Source organism: Cuculus canorus, chromosome 3 (genome assembly GCF_017976375.1).
Source record: "Cuculus canorus isolate bCucCan1 chromosome 3, bCucCan1.pri, whole genome shotgun sequence".
Classification (NCBI taxonomy): Eukaryota; Metazoa; Chordata; class Aves; order Cuculiformes; family Cuculidae; genus Cuculus; species Cuculus canorus.
The window spans coordinates 103,282,177-103,301,224 of NC_071403.1; the positions used below are offsets into that span (position 1 = coordinate 103,282,177).

Here is a 19,048-nt window from a genome sequence, read left to right on the forward strand (position 1 = left end):
GGAGAGGTTTCAAAGCAAACATCAAACATTGCAGGAAGTGAAACGTAAAAAAAAAACTACAAAAGGATCATTTAACATTGATTTAAACAATGGGAGTGATTCATATGAAATAATTTAAAAATTTAAATTTTTAATGCATCATGTTAAAACAAAAAGGAAAAAAAAAAAAGAAAAAAAAAGAAACTCCATAGCCTTCCAACACTTATGAGAAGGCCAGAAAGAAGATGGAGCCAGGCTTTTGACAGTGTGGCTTGTGAGAGGAAGAGAGACAATGAGCATTAACTGAAAAAAGAGAAGTTCAAGCTGGACAAAAGGAAAAACTTTTTCATGATGAGAATAGTCAAGCATTGGAACAGATAGCTTAGAAAGGTTAAACAGTCTCCATCCTTGGAGCTTTTCAAGGCCAGACTGAACAAAGCCCTCAGCAGTTTGTTTTAGTCTCATGGCTGATGCTGTTTTGAACAAGAGGTGGGATTAAAGAACTTCTGAGTTCCTTTCCAACCTAAATTTTCCTGTGAGCCCAAGAGGCAACCTTTGAAGAGGGGAGACAGCTTTTAAAAAGTGTATGCTTTACTTGGCAAGACCATTCTGTACTGAATGAGCAATATTTTCCATCCACTTAGTATTACTTAAATTTCCAAAAGAAACAAGAAATGCTTTGTATTTATTGATATGGTGTTACATATTGATATGGGTTAATGTATTTATAAGTTTTCTGTTATTTGGTGCACTTTTTTTTTTTTTGTTTTTTTTTAATGTGTTTGGTGTAATCTTAATCTCAGACCGTTCTGCAAATCAGGAATTACTTTGCTGATAGTAATTGAAATTCACTCCAATTTTACAACATTGTAAAAAAAGGCTAGATAATTTTAAAACAGGACAGCAAGGAATATTTTCTCTCTGTGAGTTAGATATGTGTCAAACTGAGAACAAAATACTGAATATGTAATCATCAAGTAGTAGCAGTTCCACATAGGTCATATTAGCATAACATTGAGATACTTTTCTTAACCAGTTACTGAAAACTATTGGAAATGCTTTCACGTCAAAAGAAATGAGCTGTTGTAGCAGTAGTTTTCTTTTGACCACTTTCAAGTAAATTTACCATAATGGGAATTTTACAGAAAACAGAAGAAGACGGCTGCTTTGCCCAGGAACGGTTTGGAACCTCTGGTTTTCTCCAGCTAGTGGGGTTGAACAAAGGTGGAGTGGTGGCCCTGCTCTCCTCAATGAAGCTGTATAAACATTAATTCAGTGTTTATACAGTTATTTAATAGTGTTTATATATAATACAGTGAGAAGAATAAAAAATAAAGACACACAGATAAAAATTCTGGCAGAAGAAGTACATTTTAATACAATCTCCAACAAAGCTGACATACAAAATGGGGAAGACGCGTGGATTTTCCTTCCTCTGACCAAACCCGTGAACTCTCTCTTCCCGAAGCAACTTTACATCTGACTGTTATCTCACCTTGTACATCGTAAATTCTGCATAAATCTTACCAATTTATGTAATAGCTGTGCTGATTTTTACAGAAAAAGGATAACTTTAATATTATTTAATTGATTACTTCTTATTTGTTAGTTTGCTAAACATAAATCTTCTGTAGTTTGAACATACCAATTTACCATATACTTCTGAATAATTATGAATAATGAACTATAAAATCTTAAGGAAATACACATCCTTAAGAATGATATGTGACTGCTGCCAATATATTGCTGTATTTTTATATGAACAACCCAAAGCCTTCCAAATGCATGAAGTTTATCACTAGCATGAAAAATGATGGCTTCAATTGAAAGCGTTTATATCCCAGAGAAACAGACTGTATTTTGCACTGCATTTTTTGATTTCTTTTAGTCTGATGTGTAAATTAAGTTGTTGCTGGATATTATGCAATAAAGTAGTACTGAGTCAATAGTTAATTTATGTTGTATATAACTGCATTTAAATTTTTACATCTCATTTGTGTTTTAGAGCTGTTTGCCCTATTTTACTTTAAAAACCTGCCTATTCTGGGTGTATATTTTGCACAACATTAAATGTATTCAAATTAAATAAAAAAGTTAAGATATTTTCAGCTCTAGAATTAATTTCTAATAAAATTTATTTTCATATTAAAATGCAATCTCAGTATTCTACTAATGTGATATGGAAACTTCTATTTCTTGGGGGGGATAAAACAACAAAATGTTTCAAATGAAATTTTGCAGACTTTTGTATCCCAGATAACTACTATTTTGCATAGACATCTCTGGATCCAAACTAGATGTAATTACTAAAGTCTTATGCAAATCCATGCAAACAAAACTACCATCAGTGGGAAGTGTTCCCCAGATTAAAGATGTAGAAGAGTGTTAATACATTAGATAATTTTTACATTTGGAAAATATACAATGAATTCTCAGTAAACAAAGGCATTTGGAAAACTCCTGGTTGGTTGTTTTAGTTTTGCTTAAACTCTATGCAAACTGAAGATACTGAGTGCAAATATTGAGATATCATTTCATGGAGAAATGGATTTTACTGTTAAAGACAAATCACTTCTATATCTTTACCAAATAAATCTTTACATCTAAAGTAGTTATTCATACCTGTTTCTAAACAGAAGAGCAAGCCAGAGAACAAAGATCTTCTACTATCTCTAAAAGGAAATAGTAGACTGCAACAAGAATTTCATTTGTTCCCCAAGCCTGAAAGGACATAAAGAATATATTAGACCATATATATGCTGTCAGTTTTAAAATGAACTTCATAAACACAAAACAAAAGAAAGGAACAAAATTTTAATTTAAAACTTTTAACACAAAAACCGTCATTCACCTGCTTTTCTGCATTTTCATTTCTCTATCTCAAGACTGAATAAGGCAACAGAGTAGTTGTATATTCACAGAGTAGCCCTTTGTAAAAAGCTTTCCAATGTAGTTATTATAATGCTATAACAATCCCAGCAAGCCCCTGTGAATGTACCTGCTTTAATTCCTCTCTGTTTAGAAAGCAAATGGTAACGATGTACAAACACTGAGGTAATCTCTGAGACCTCTCATTCCCTCCCCTGCATTAGTGTCACTAAGGACATTGAGCATTCCCATGCTTTCTGTTTATGAAACTTATTTTCCACTCTGTTGGCTCCTGCACACATTTATCTGCTCCTCCTCCAGCTAATATAAAGTGGACCTCTCAGTTTGCTTCTAAAATACTGACATAACAGTTTGAAAGGATCAGGATCAATAAAGGAAAGAGCAGTAAGTATGTTGACATTTTTTTAGGTCTAGCAGATTTAAGTTTGGTTGAACCTATGTTTTCTCATATTGATTCCTGTAGGGCACTCTGTGTGTAATAATTATGCAGGCAGTGAATACAAATGCAGAAATGTTTATCAAAAATCTCCGTGGAAGAGAGTTTGGGAAAAAGACAACAAAGCACTGGACTGGATTCAGCACACTTAGCTTCTATATGAAGCTCTCTGACTTAGCTTAATGGCTGTGGGCAAATAATTTATCTCTGCTTTATCTTTTATATGTTTGAAAATTAATGAAGAAAAGTTCTGTGAGACTGACAACACGCAACATTTCCCCCCAAAGTATTCAGTCAGAATAGAGTCCCTTTTTCTTCTCATTCCTCTCTGCTTAACTCTACCTCTGATAGTTTTTCTTTATAAACCAATCCAAGTCCCCATCCTCACCCCCGAAAGAAAACCCCTCCAGTTGTCATTTGCTTTGGATGCAACTGTTATCAGAAGCTCCTTATAGCCAACAATCCACAAACAATACAGTAGTTACTGTGCCTCTCATCTCCTTTTAATCTAGAAACAAGTCATGTAACTGTGAGGAAAAGGAAACATGTAACACTATCACAGATACAGGAATAGTCTAGTCTCTTGGGTCATGTTCTTCTCCCGGTTGGAAAGGGTACATCTGCCCCTCATAGATGTCCTCAGGTTTCCCTGTGGTGCTGGAGCAAAAGTATTTCCTTAGCAGTGCTAATCCATAGATTTCACCCTCCTTCATTTTGCTAAATTAGAATTTACAAACTTTTTTGATCAATGGTTCCTGCTATCAGTGGCTCCATCCTTCAAATCTGGGAGGTTTTCCCTTTCTTCACAAGTAGCCAAGGAACAAAAGTCTTCTTTTATCTGTCTGGTTGACTACAAATCTTTCTCAGCACTTGCTGCTGAGCTGTCTCTTATCTTCAACATATCAGGTCACTATGTGTTTGTAATATGCAGGTTGTACTCACGAAGCCCCTTTACTTTTCGCTCCCCTGCCTATGCTTAGCGATTGAGACATCGAGCCCTGCACTGCCAGGATGATGGAGTAAGTACTGTGCAAATGCTGCTCTGTTCATTTTCACCTACCTAAGACAGCATGTAGCCCATCTTGATACTCAGAACAATTTTAAAAACGTTGATTGCCCTCTATTCTGTAACAATACCTTTCATAACTTGGGGTCTAATAGTTGTCAATGTCGATAATGCCTAGTCCCTTCTGAAAATGAAAGATGATACTAGGTAAAAGCCTGTGGCTGAAAAACAGTCAGGATGGAAAAGGCATTTGAGAAGTACATTCCTGATACGGTATGATTTAGGAGATGATCACAGAACAAGATGTACTGTTATTGCTAGATTACTGTACTTCACAAAATGAGTCAGATTTGGACCTTCTAAAGGCCTGAAATGTTTGTTGTAGGACATCTCTAACCTTCCTCTGGTTAGCTGCCTATAAATTCAACTTAATTTCATTTGTAGAAGAAACCTGACAACAGCTTTTCTAAATAAAGACAAAAGGGATCCCAAAGCCTAAGTGTGTTAAGTGTTTGCTTTGGATGAGTGTAGGGAGGCTGTTTTTTCAGCCACTGTGTGTTTACCTGACAGGTTTCTGATAAGCAGTGTGATACCGAAACCCTACTTTGTGACAGTGCTAACACCATCTGCCAGGTGCTGATAGCTTGCTGAATAATGCTGTCATCAGCAGTCAAGTGCTGATGGAAAGTTATTGCTTCAGTAACTACTACCGCTTTCATCCTCTGTCTAATTGGTTGCTGCCACTAAAAACTATTATTCCAGGGGAAGAAAAAATAAAGAAAATCACGGGTCATTTTTCTTTATCATGATGAATTACTTCTGGGCTACCTTGCAGTGCCACTGTTGTATGTTTAGTGCTTTCTGCTTCCAGCCAATTTTACTTATCTACACTGTAGAGTGAACTTTATTGCCTACCTGTGATTGCTCTCAGTACCTGATTTGATGACAAATACCCATAGAAAGTTTCACTAGACCTTGATACAGTGAAATAACTGTTAATGGCATACTCTGCTAGACACAGTGGGACAGTCTGCCTCATGGGATAAGGTACAGTGCAATCATTTGTGTAATCTCCATTTGGTGTGAATTATTACAGCAAAATTTGTACCAGCTGATAACCAGGCCACATAGTTTAAAGAAAATGTATACAGAAAAATTTGGAAGTATTTTAATCATCCAGAAACCACATGCAAATGAATTTACTTAAATGTAAAGATATACACTGTGCAGGCTGCACAGACATGCACACCCCAGTAAGTACACTGATGGTGGCTAAGAAAAACATACAGCCTTCTTAGTTTTACACTGCAGCATAGAGCTACTAAAATAAATACATGTGAAGAACCTCAAGTGTTTAGAATGGCTGAGAACATAATGTAATGTAATTTAAGCCAGAATCAGTTCTCACTTGCGTCAGTATAAATGTGGACTAAAACTATTTTGGCTTAAAAATGCTGTACTGAAGATTTTGGTTTGGCTTCCTATTTTTTGGCAGGATTTACCTTTCTTTTGCAGGATATTCTGTCTTGCTTTAATGAAAGCTAGGATGTCAGCATCAGCCTGGCTGTCTCCAGTCAGAGGAACAGATGAAGTTGATGGGGTCCTGAAATAAGAAAGTGTACTTGTGGACCGAATGGAGTAAAGGTTATTTTTCTATTCCATTATGTCCTCTCTTTTTTCAGCATGGAGGACTTTGTTCTCTAGAGACATTGTTAGAGATGGCACAGTTCAGAGGAGAATCAAGCTCAGGATTTCTTAATGTTCTTATGCAGATTCTTAAGATTATTCAGTATCTTTTTAATTTGGTAGAGCTACATGCTTATCAGTTATAAAACCTCCCGCAAAGAGTTAAAAATGTTTTCCTGCTAAGCCAAAGACTTACTGTCAATCTGAAAAGCCTAATACAGTGAGCTTACCAAAGACATGGTGGATGCGACTAAGCCATGTGCGTGTTTGCTTCAGGAAAAAAATGCTGCTATTTATTTGAACAGATCAATAGTATTTTTGCCTTCTGTAAGGTAATTAAATTATCACACATACCTAGAAGTAAACAATCACATGACTCTCATGGCATTTGAGGACAGGAAAAGCTCCTCTGTGCTGCTGAGTCTCCAGTCCCAGTGGAGATCTTGTATCTATGCAGTTGAATCATTGACTGACTTCTGCTGTTGACAGACCCTCCAGTGGTATAAGATAATGTAGTACAAAGAAATTGTTCTAATTTGCTAAGAATTTGGCCTTATTTCTTTAGCCTCGTTTAGAGATTAAGCACTAACAATGAAGTAAGAAATACAGTGATAAAAGTATGGAAAGACAAGTAGAACTAAAGGGAGAAGCTTTTTTTTTTACATATCCTACCTTTGTAATTATAGTTATTTCCACTGTTCCTTACTGACGATTGCAGTAGGATGTAATTGTGCCTGATATAAAACAGAAGTCTGATATCCTTGTCTTTGTGCTATTAAGTTCTCAATTGCAGAATTAGCAAACCAAAATGGAAAAAAAATCCAGAAATGACTATGAAAAAAATATCCCTTTTTCTGTAATTTACAAGATGATCTCAGAAAACTAGTAGAGGGCTATTCTCGTATTGATTTTCATTTGCTTAGCAACAATATAAAAAATCAAAAATACACAATGTGTTTGAGAAGGTACTGTTTAAATCCCATTTTAGCCTCTCTTTTTCTTCTCCTTTTCTTAAAATGCTGTTTGAGACATCAGGTTTTAGGGACGAAATTTTCCATGATTTTCCACTCTTCTAGAAATGGATTGTTTTGGAGAAAAAAATTGAAGAAAAAAAACCCCTTGTAAGTTGTTCATACTAATGCAGTAGGAAAAGTAGTAACTTAATCATATTTTCCTGAGGGCCTTAATAGTCAGAACTGTTGAGAAAATAAGAATATAACTTCTGGAAGTACACTGACTTGTCATGTTGTTTTGGTAGGAAAAAAAAGAACATGGAAATGAGCAAATTAGAAAAAAATAGAGAAGCTGTCAAAAAAAGAAAGCACTAGTTTCTGTTTACTTGCTAAGTTAATTTTCACAAAGCAGTACCTCTTTTGAGAAAACATGATAACCTTTGCCAAGTCTGACACAACTGTGCTGCTGGTGTCATTTTATGCTACTAGAATAATTTGTAGGATGGAGGGTCAAAATATTTTAAGGACAAAACCACAAGAATGAAAAAATCCTTGCGTAGTTTCTGCCTTCTGCAATACTTATATCCTCTGATTTCTTTTCCTTTCAAATGTTTTTATTTACTCTTTCTGAGTTCCTTTCTCTTGCTTAGAAGAGACACATATGAGAATTCATAAGCTTGAGGGGAAAAAGGCCTCAGGCCAAGCAAGAAACCGCCTCTTTACTGCTGATACTCAGCTACTTGATGTAAAGCTATGGAACAGGTTTAAGGCTGTTTTGGAAGTTGGAGGAAAATGTGACGTCTCAGTTTTACTTTTGTTTTCCCAGGAGACAGTTGTTAAAGAGATTGATAGAGGGCTTTTTCCTCTGAATAGCCAGGTGTGCTGCTTACCTAATTTCTGAAGTTGGGTTACTAGGAGCGATTGAATTTCTTTTCTCAACTGTATCTTCTTTAGGGCTGACTCTTGAAGTCTCTGAAAAACTAGAATAAGAGCACAAATGAAAGGAAGAATATAGCCCTTGGGGAGGGAATATTAATACATGCTAAATAATTACAAGGAAGTTGTTTTTCAAGACTTTTTTATCTATATAAAGCACTTGTTTACTGGAAGACGATTGTCAGCTAAGTCCATGTGATGATTAGGTTTATGCAGAAAATGTGGCTATGAAAGAAAGAAAGACAAATGAGCTCATAAAGATTCTACTTTTAGTATTTGCCTTCTAAGCAGGGTTCATAAAGCACCTTGATGCATCTGATGTACAGTTTGTAATGGTATATTTAGTTCCCAAAATTTCAGCCAAGTAAGGCCTTAGCTCATTTTCCATTATTTCTTTAGTCAGGCAGAATTACTATCGAAATCTGTGGGAGATTGGATAAAAACTCATTGAGGACTTCCTGAAGTGGCTTGTTGATGATAGCTAGATATATTGCAAACAGCTGTTGTGCATTCCTGTTCCTGCAGACACTGTTATCAAGGACTCTCTCCACTGGGAAGGCAGATTTCTGCCACAGGATGTCTAGGGACTCAGTCCTTTCCCCGGAGGTTGCTTATGTTACTGGAGCTGGTGCAAATCTGAGTGGAAACACTGAATTACTCAGTTTTAGGCTTTTTCCAGTAGATGGCAGGATTGGCAAGTGCTTGCTTTTCTAACGGCAGTACTTTGTTCATTGTTGGCTGAAGAACTGATATTTCTGGCAGAGAACTTGAAAAAGGAAAGAAATTTATTACTAAAATTTTACTGTATTACATTGTGCCAGGTTCAGTTTTGCAGAAGATATTGTGCCCAAGAGTATAAGTCATTTTCAAATGAACTGCTCCAAGTCTACTGAATGTTTCTCTTTAACCCCTCAAGTCCCATACCATTCGCACCTGCCTACGTGGATTAAAACAACCTCAAGACTCAGCTTTATTCAACTAAAATTATATTTAATGTTAATTATATTTTGTAGTTTATTATGCCTGCATATTACAAGAACTAGAAAGGATGTGTTATGTTATTACGTACTGTGCGGGTTAACAATATCTGGGAACTTTACATCATATTTCTACTTAAAGATTTCCTGAACACTTTTTCCATCAATCTGGCAGTTCTTAGAAACTAAATGATTTAGGAGCTTAAATTCCTGCCAGAAGAAAGTTGAAAGCTTATGGGTAAGAACCAGGGACTGAGGCAACAAAGGGAACCTTTTGGTTGGTGTCTACTACAGGTTGCCTGATCAAGGGGAGCCTATTGAAGAAAACTTCTTACTCCAGCTACAGAAGGCATCACACTCACAGGCTTTCATCCTGCTGGGGGACTTCAACCACCCTGATATCTGCTGGAAAAGTACCATGGCAAGCTGTAGGTAATCCAGGAGACTCCTAGAATGCATTGAGGATAACATCTTAAGCCAGGTAATAGATAGCACTACCAGAGGGGACGTGATACTGGACCTGATGGTCACTAACCCAAGCGAGTGAATCGGTGACATCAAGACTGAAGGCAGTCTGGGCTGCAGAGATCATGCACTGGTGGAGTTTGCATTCCTGAGGCATATGAATAAGGGAAAGACTGAAGTCATGACCCTGAATTTTAGGAAAGCAAACTTCCAAGTCTTCAAGAAGTTAGTCAATATGACCTCCTGGGAAACTGCTTTCAGAGACAAGGGAGCAGAAAAGAGCTGGCAGATCCTTAAGGACTCTTTCCATAAAGCACAAGAGCTCTCAGTCCCCAGGCGTAAGAAATCAGGAAAGGAAGGCAAGATAGCTGCATGATTGAGTGAAATGTCCCTTCCAACCCAAACTATTGTAAGATTCTATGAAATTCAGTTTTCTGAAAGGATTCTCTGTCTGTGCCCTGAGATACCTAGGCATCCAAATCATATGACCATGGTTTGATAAATCACTATGCATCATCTGAACTGTAGCAACTGTCTATGATTATGCTCTTAGCCTGAAATAAAAGTAAGGTAATGTGACTTACTGAGATCCTTTTTTTCATTGCTTTCTTTTCATTGTAATAACCTTCTTCGCTTTTCATGCAGAAATGTATAATGTATAACAGAATGTATAATTTCATAAATACCATGAGTCAGCTGAAGTATTTTTTAAGCTGCAGTAGTTAATATGTTCAAACTATTTCTTTCCATTGGATTCCCATGAAAATTATTCTCTGATATTGTTAAAATCCCATTTTAAAGGGGACTTGTATCCAGATCCATTAAAAAAAATAGATGCTACAGGTGACACAGGGTTTGAAATCTAGGGATTTCACTTTCAGGTGGATTCCTGGACCCAGGACAGTATGCCAAAACTTGCCTGGGAGAACTGGGCCCTTGAAGAAGGTCACTCACCCCTCCACCACCCCTTCTTAGACTGAGTGAGGTGATGCCCAGAATCAGGCAATTAACATTAGTGTGCTCAGAGATGGACCTTAAATTCCTATCCTCTGTCTGTTGGGCTACAGTCTGCAGGGTGTAAACTCTTCTGCAAGTTAAGGAAATTTAAAAGGAAGCTTATAACTACTTTTTGTGAAGACTCAAAGTGCTGCTTCCATATAAGAGGTTAACAATTAGAGCACTAATCTAGCAAATGAGTCCTTTGCCTTGGCAGAACCCAAACCCATGTTTTACGTAACCCACAGATTGCTCTAATCCCTAGACTAGAGGGATGGTCTGTATGGGATAATATGCATCCTTCATACTGAAGAAGATACATTAAATCATAAGAGGACAAAAGAGTGTAATTTTGATGTGCAGTGGTTTGTACGCTAGGATTCATACCAGTTAGGGTTTGCAACTTTCTCCTAGCCTATTCTTAGAAGCCAGGACTCTCCTCCTTCATCTGAGTGTTAGAAGCTGATAAGAATTTTTGCTAATACTGCTCTAAATTTAAAGGAAAGTCATTATAAACACATGGCATGGGGGAAAATACACCCCTCGCTGTATATTCCACCTTAAGGCCTGGAAATCTTAGGATGCTCGACAAAGCCAGACAAAACCATGGCTGGCCTGACTTAGTTTTACAATAGCTCTTCAAGCAAGAGATTGGTCTAGAGATCTCTAGAGGTGCCTTCTGTAACATTTCTGTAATGTGTAAATAAGAACTCCTGCGTCACAGTTTTGGATTTGCACAGACATATGAGCTGTAGACATCTCTTTGTCTGACTCTCAAGGTCTAATATTAATTACGTTCTTTGACAATGTATAATTCCTATTTGAATTCTGAATCTATCTAACTTTAATTTGAGTTAAATTTAAGAAGTCTCAAAGTGCTGTTTCCTGAGAGCTTCTGTAAAATTCCTGCTTTTTCTGGAGCTTAAAAATACTCTGTCAACATTTGACCTAGTACCTGTAGTTGCACCCAGTGGGTAATTTGGTTTTTTTTGGGTGGCCATCTGTTGGAATATATGTCAGGGTCAAGCATGGGGCAGCAGCTAGAGAGATATATACAGTGTGGCAGCAGTGTGTCTCCCTTGTTGCAGGAACCCAAGGGCAAGAGACAACTGTCCCATGGATTGACCAGCTCCATCAAGCACATAGGGTAGAGGAGCTGGAGAGATGATGAAGGTCATGGTATGAACGCTTGATTCATGAGTGCAGCGCTGAAAAAAATGGGAAATCAGGAAGATTACAGGGAACGTGTTAAATTTGAAGGTGTGAAGCCTCTGCAATATTAAAAAAACTCTCAGCTGCAGTTCTCCAGTCATCTGAGCTTTGGATGCAAGGCGAACAGATGTTTTGTGTAGACACAGGCAAGATTCAAGCTGCTTGAAATCTGAGTATTTTAGTATGTGGTTGCAAAACCAAATTTGGCCTAACCTGCAAATTCATAGATAAACTGCTCAAGTTAAATTGCTACCAACAGAATGTGAAATCTCATTAATCGGTGATGTTATTCCCAGATTATTTTTTATCATCATGTAACACTGTGTAAAATTGGCAGGAATGAAAAATTATTACGACAGAAAATGCTGCAAAATATGTAAACATTCTCTTGTTTCACATAGCGGTAATACAGGGAGTAAGTTTTGCAATCCAGGACAATAAATGCTAAAAAAATTTGATGCTCAGAGTCATCGGAGAACATGAAGAGTTATCTGAAAATATCTCGAAGGGAATCTAAAGTAACAGGAAGAGTTTGAAGAAGGAGCCGGAGAGCCAAGGAGTCTGAAACTGAACATACTGTGAGGCTTGCCGGAACAGGACAAATTACATTCAGTCAGGGAATAAGTGAGGTTAAGAAAGATCTGACAGAGTGAAGAAGGAATGCATTCTTTCTGAGGAAGGAAAAAAATCCAAAATTTTTTAGAAAATTTGAATAACTATCCAGCATTTGCTTGATTTAAGGTGAATGCAAGAACAGTTGAATACTAGTGAAGTTAAATATTCAGTAAGAGAAGTAACTTGAACAAACAAAGACCTGGTAAATTTCTTAAATGAAAGCCAGTGTGGGAGAAAGACTGTACAAGGATGAACAAAACACTGTGCTTGAATGCTGAAGTGGAGCAGACATGGATTGCTGACCCCAACAAGCATTTAAGACTTTTTGCAGACTTGACAGGAACCCACTAAGAGACATAAACATACATACAGTATGAGTTGCAGTTAGGACCACAGCTTTATGGTAGAGTCTATGGACAAGTAGGATATTTTCTTTCAAGCTTGAGGGCTTTTATTAGGTATTCCTTTTGAACAAAATTTCTTGATTATTATTTTAAGTTTCTTTTCCTTTCTCTTTGTACTGTGACTCTGGGATTGCAGATTAGATCCTTTTCTGTCTGAACTACAGAGGTGGGTCATTTCCTCTCACCTTAGCACAGTTGTTCTTAATTTTAAGTAATATGTTCAGATCAGATGAAATTTATTATTTCTGCAACCATCATATGAAAGACATATACAAAGATAAATACAGTCTGGAGATCTTCTGAATCTAGTTAACAGGTTAATGAACATGAATCCATAAGTCTCTACAACATACATACTAATGGTTGCAGCTATTTTAAGTATATCAGTTCTGGTAACATGATTTACCTGTTCATTAAATTATCTTTCTTATGCAGAAATGTTTTTTTCTCATGTCAAACCCACTGATAACACTCACATCACCCTTTCCCTCACTTCAGCACTATGGTCACTGAATTCAGTGTTTTGCTTCTTAATATGGTGAGAGTAGGATCAAGCCAATGGCTTTCAAACCTTACTAGCTAAGGCAGAAATGCTCACTATTCAATTCCTTTATTAACACAGATTGACTTCAACACTTAACAATTTGGCCATTTTTTCACTTGAAAATTGAAAACTGGCCATGAATCAAGTGCTTTTCTATGTGTATATCCTTTTTGAGTCTCGAAAGGATTACCATCTTCCCTTCTCCGTTTTAGTTATAAACGTGATATAAAATACAGTTTAAGGCTATCACATTCTCTTCCCAAGGCTTAATTTTCTCTGGTAATATGACTAAGGTGTGCCAAACAATAACAAACCACATGAATTGTACACTAGAAGGTCATCAAACAACTTTGTTCAAACACACGTATAAATCTCAAGAAATATTATAGAACATACCTATATCCTTTATACGCTGAGACAGATAATTTATTACTTCTAGACCTGAAGGTTATATTTATATCCACTCACACTCAGGAGTTTGTCTGAATGGTTTTACTGCACACTTGCTCTGTCAGCAGCAATCTTAGATTTCTGACATGCAGCCCACTAAGTTTTATGTCTTACATCTATTGAACACACCTGTGAACTGAATACTGTTTTGGAAATAGGTTTTATTTACACTACATTATATGAGGTATAATTTATGTCAGTTTCTGCTTTTTTAACTGATTATTCTGCTGAGTGAAGATAGCAATATAATTTCAGAGAAGGAGATTGTTCATTTCTAGGTGAGTTAGAAAGAGAGAATCAACTGTGTCACAGGACTATGTAATCGTGAGGAGCAATTGTAGCCTTTACTCATCCTACACAATCACAGGAACTGATAAGTAAATTTCTGTGTCAACTGGGGTGAAGGAAATCCTTGGACTATAAACATTCTAATACTTTATACTCTTAAAGCCTGTGAAATTGGAAACTTTTACACTAAATTGTTGTTGCTTCAAGTAGAGGGAAAAATAAATTTTAATGCACAGTGGGATGTTAAGCCTGCAGCTCCACCTCATAAAAAACACAGGTAGCATTTCTACTTCCATATACACCACACTCGAAATGTACCCATGTGAAATATGTTTAAACAGACTAAATAAGAAACATCAACTCTCTGTACTGATTTAGATACATGAAAGTTTATAACAAAAATTAGAATTTATTTTACATTTTTAAGAAAATCCATGATTCATTATTTAATGGTATGCATGATATATTATGTTTGCTGCAAAGCAGGAGACATCCTTAATGCAGAGTATTGTTATAAAATTGTAGCTAAAGCCACTCATCAGAGGAAAATTAACTGTATAGTGAGAAGGAGCAAGACAGAGGTGAGGAGGGAGAGAGGAAGAGAGAAGGAAAGAGAACACCCCTATTTATTGTCAATGAATACGGAAAACTGCACCTTCTGGTATGTGTTTTCCTGCACTCTACTTTGATTGAAGGCTATGAAGATTCTATTACTGCAAATTTAAACTAAAGATTTTGAAATCAGAAATGACTGATGATGAAACAACCAAGATGATTACATTTTTCTACTGAAGATGATGCACAAGTGTTTTACAATATCATATGGTATATCATTGTGGAACAATACATCGCATAAATGTAGCACCAGTACATTTTTCAACAGCAAATCTACCTAGGTTATATATTAAATAATTGCTTAATCTTATTTTGGGTTGCAGTCCCCTGGATACATTCCGAAGGAGGTACAGTCTCCTCATATAAAAAGTTGACATATCAAGCTTGCTTTTCTTAACTATCTGTCACAGGGTCCCCAGTGACAGGTTTTTAGGGTCCAAGACCAACAAGTCAAAAGAAATGAGTTACAATAAGCTACCTTCAATATGATTGCAAAATAACTGAATGATAAAAATTCATTTTCTAGGCCGTTTTCCTCTTGTAACTGGAAATATAGTGTTTTAACATGATATTTGTAAAAGATTTCTGGTAAACTGCACTTCTACTAAAACTGCATTTATTTATAAGTAAGGAAGAGAAAAATGATCAATTTACCTGTTAGTCGATAGATGTTGTGAGGATTTGATAAACTGGGGGTAAGTTGTTGCGGTATTTGATGAGTTAACCATCTCTGGCTTTTCCTGCTGGGTTTAGATTGAAAAAAAAAAATTATGTAGGTTTTTTTGGAATGCTTAATATTGGCCTACAGGTCTCAGCAAAACAAGGTAGGGAATGACTCATTCAGAAAACAGAGTCTGAACACACGGTATGTTCTTCACTTGGCCAAACACTTTCGAACAAAGAAAGAAGTGTTTAGGATTGGTTCAAGTATTTATAAGCTCAAATTACTGTTTTTTAATATGTTACAGCATGTGTTCCCCAATTTGAGATTCTTATGGACCTCAGATGTATAAGTCGTCAAGATCCAAGAAATCAATTCCAATTATTTTTTCCAGTTATCTAATCTCCTACTGATGAACCATGAGAGGCTGAATTCTAGACCACTCCTGCAAAGGGACAGAGAAAACCTGCCCCAGTGGTTTCAAGAATATTACTTCTAGTGTTTTGAAAAGCCTAAATATTTAGACAGCAAGGTGACTAAAATGTTATCCTCTTTACCACTAAGATCATTAGGGATTTTAGGCTGTGATTCTGTGAGAAGTATTTTGCAATGATAATTTGAAGTTAAGCTAGTTAAGTGGCTAAGATCCTCATGTTATTTTTCATATTTATGTATTTTTTAAAATATTTACTGTTTTTTAAAAATACGGTTTAAATTCCTACTTAAAAGTATTAAACAGAGTACTGTCTAACTACTTCTTTATAACAAATTTTCCCCAAGGATTTAATGTTTTCTTCTAGTTAATAATAAATGATACAGGATGGACTGCACTCAGAATTCTTTTTCACTAAGCTGATGTGCATTTCATGGCAGCGCTTAGACGTGAGATGCCATGTCACTACATGAATGACATTAAAGAAGTGTTAGAAACGGAGAATAAGAAAGCTATGTCATTGTTCCAGTTGATCCCCCTCTGGATCCTCTAGTACTGTCTCCTGTGTTTGTAAAACTGTGTAGCTTTTAGACTGCCTGTGTATGAGCCCCTAATACACTGTTTAAAATGACATTTTTTAATTCACTTTTACATGGGTCATTAAATAAGGACACCCTATTCAGCTCAGGAAAATTGAAAAGTTACTGGAGTCTTGCAAACAAAGGAAGACAAAAACCAATTATGTTTGTTGGGATTTATCCATATTACAGTTATGACTGCCACCTTCTAACACACATCATAAACCTGATGAAATCTTAGTTTTGCTAGCAGTAAGGAAGCTTATTTTTTTCCAACCTCTTCTATTTGTTTCAGATTCCTGCAGAGTTTCTGCATTTTGGGACCATTCTTCGTTTTCAATCAAGTTATTTGGGGGAATGTTAAAACAGAAAACAGAGCAGAATACAAATGTTTTGCTTTGTTTGTATTAGCTTCATGCAAGCATAATTCACATTAGCCTGTCTGATTTACCTTGGCATAAGCGCATGTGAATCAGGCCCCATATCCCATCCTTCATACTCCTTTCTAACTAGCCAATTAACTACTTCTTTAAGAAATTATTGAAGGTGTAACATTTTCATGAGTATGGAAGAAGTATGAAGTGACTTCATACCTGTAGATTTGTTGCCTCTTCAGACCACCAGACTTCGAAATCCTTTTGCAACTTCATCTTGGCCTTTTCCATAAGGAGCTGCAGGTGCTCAATCTCTATCTTCAGCCCTTTCAAGTGGTTAAACATTGTTTTATAACTAATGTGAGAAGAAGAAAGTGTATTACAGATCTTCCAGTACATATCTGAAAAAATCTTTATCCCACCTAGAATTGTTACAGATTTAAACTACAAAAGAATGTATAATAATCAGAGAGGCAGGGTACACAGACAGAGTGGTGGTAGAAAGAGACATTTCACATTTTAGAAGAGCTTCACTAAACAGTAAGTTGAAGAAATTTATCCCACAAAACTTTTATTTCACTAAAGAAATTAGTGACATTCAACTGGGATCAATATTGATTAACAATTAAAATATAGGTTCTACCAAGCATGTCATTCTTTTCTTCTGATTTCTCAGCATGTTACCATTCATAAAAAACTGGTTGCCAAAGCCTGGATTCAGACAGAAGCAGAGTGCTGATTCCCCTTTCAGATGGAAGCTTTATTAAAAAGGTCTCTTGGCTAACATACAGTTGGAGCTTTACCAGTAGTATGAAACAGCCAGAAGTTTCCTCACAGATTGCACGTAACATAAATGCTAGTGAGTGACTTAGAACTGATATCCTTGCATCTATTTTCTTTTATCCTCCTGGCTACAGTGACATTAGAGCAAAGAGAAGAATTGGTTAACCAATGTATATTCTGTGTATTATTTACACTTAATCAGTCCTGAATAGCTGAAAGATTTTCCTTAGGTCAAGGAAGGCAGAACATTTCTGAATCAACCAGAACAGTTCACAATACATCTGGATTCAAAGAACAAGTTTCTAACACTAGTCCTCAGGGAGGACATTAAACTATTTTTATTTATTTATAGCCATTAGCCCAAGCATAAGTTTTCCCCATTCCTGTACTGTGGCATCTTACAGACAAACTAACAGCATACACAAAAATTTAAAAACTATTAGTGAACCACAAAGCTGACATTTTTTAAATGTCAGAGCAAACCCTGAGGGCAGATGTGTGTGCAGAACTGTAATTGGAATATACTATTAGCACAGCTTATCTTGTGAAGGATGGCAGAAGTTTGAGGCAGACTAATACCTTTGTTTTCCTTCTTCAATTTGCCTTCGAAGTTTCTCTTCTACTGGATCAAGCTTATTTAGCTCTTCGGAAGGACTGGAAACAGCTATAGTAGAAATGACAAGGTGTAAGCAATGACCATATGAAACATATCAAAAAAGGAAACTTTTACTTAGAATAAAAAATATTTTTTAAGAGGTAGGTAATGCAATAGGGGCCATTAACCATTTTTCTCTTCTAGAAATGTTTCTTATTCTGAGAGATGGCAAAACAGTCTTTCCATCTTGGGTTATATGTTCGACAATGAAAGGAAATGTATAGTTACCTACTAGTATTACAACAGTTTCTATTTCTAGGATGAATAAGCATAGTTTAAAGTTCCCAAGAAAACATGTTCACCTTTTCAAGTGAAGAAAAATGAAAGAAAAAAAAGATTTGCTCTACAGTATGTGTAGGTTTCCATCTCAACCATATTTTCTGCCAAGAAAACAAATTGTACATCAACCTGTCATGAGGCCTAAAGAGTGCACCCTCTCTTCAAGGAGAGGAATTCTGTCTGGAGCAAGAGGGTAGTAATGACCCCTCTCCTCCTGTCAGCATGCCAGCTGAAACCATTTATTTTTTATTGTAGTACCCTGTAGCTTAATATAGATGATGCTGTAAAGAATTTTATTTCATTTGCAGTACTTAGGTCAAATATGCTAATACAGACAGCCAAGGTGGACAAAGCCCATGCACAATTCTCATTTCATACATGAGAAGGCTTTGCTGGAAGTGTATATTATAAAAGAATAAGAGTGAAGACATTTGTGGTGGAGAGGATACCCTCAACAGGTTAAGAAATAAACTGCTTTGAAGGTTAAAGTGAATGTGCAAGCCAGGAGGTGCAAATGTCATGGCAGAAGAGATGCTACAACCGAGGTGTTATATAACAAATTATACCTAAACACAATGGATAATAAGAAGGCCCTAATAATCATGCCAGAACGTTTACGGAAAGCAGTAAACCTTCCAGTCATTACAGAGGATCAGGATTTTCTGATTTGTTGGATTTCCTCCTCATGAGAAGGCATAATGTGGGAAAGCACAAAGCTCCAGAGAGAACTCAAGGGGAGATACTGCAGAGCTCCTGAGGCTTCACACTTGTTTTGACTTTCATGAATACACAGCATCCAGGCCTGAGAGAAATGTGCTCTTGCGGAACAAACGG

At 36.4% G+C, this 19,048-nt stretch overlaps 1 protein-coding gene across 5 annotated transcripts in view; it reads right to left on the minus strand.

Annotated features, from left to right (window-relative positions):
- Positions 1-1,368: 1,368 nt before the first annotated feature.
- KIF6 (kinesin family member 6) overlaps positions 1,369-19,048 on the minus strand; it is a 157,065-nt gene continuing 139,385 nt past the window's right edge. For 4 of the 5 annotated variants that reach the window (XM_054062612.1, XM_054062613.1, XM_054062609.1 and 1 more), the window contains 6 exons: positions 17,860-17,944; positions 16,717-16,852; positions 15,106-15,194; positions 7,840-7,929; positions 5,813-5,913; positions 1,369-2,700 (listed from right to left, as the gene is read on the minus strand). In XM_054062612.1, coding sequence (XP_053918587.1) covers positions 2,684-2,700; positions 5,813-5,913; positions 7,840-7,929; positions 15,106-15,194; positions 16,717-16,852; positions 17,860-17,944 — 518 coding nt within the window. In that variant the 3' untranslated portion in view covers positions 1,369-2,683. The remainder of the gene's footprint in view (positions 2,701-5,812; positions 5,914-7,839; positions 7,930-15,105; positions 15,195-16,716; positions 16,853-17,859; positions 17,945-19,048) is intronic. The other variant, XM_054062611.1, reaches the window with a different exon arrangement.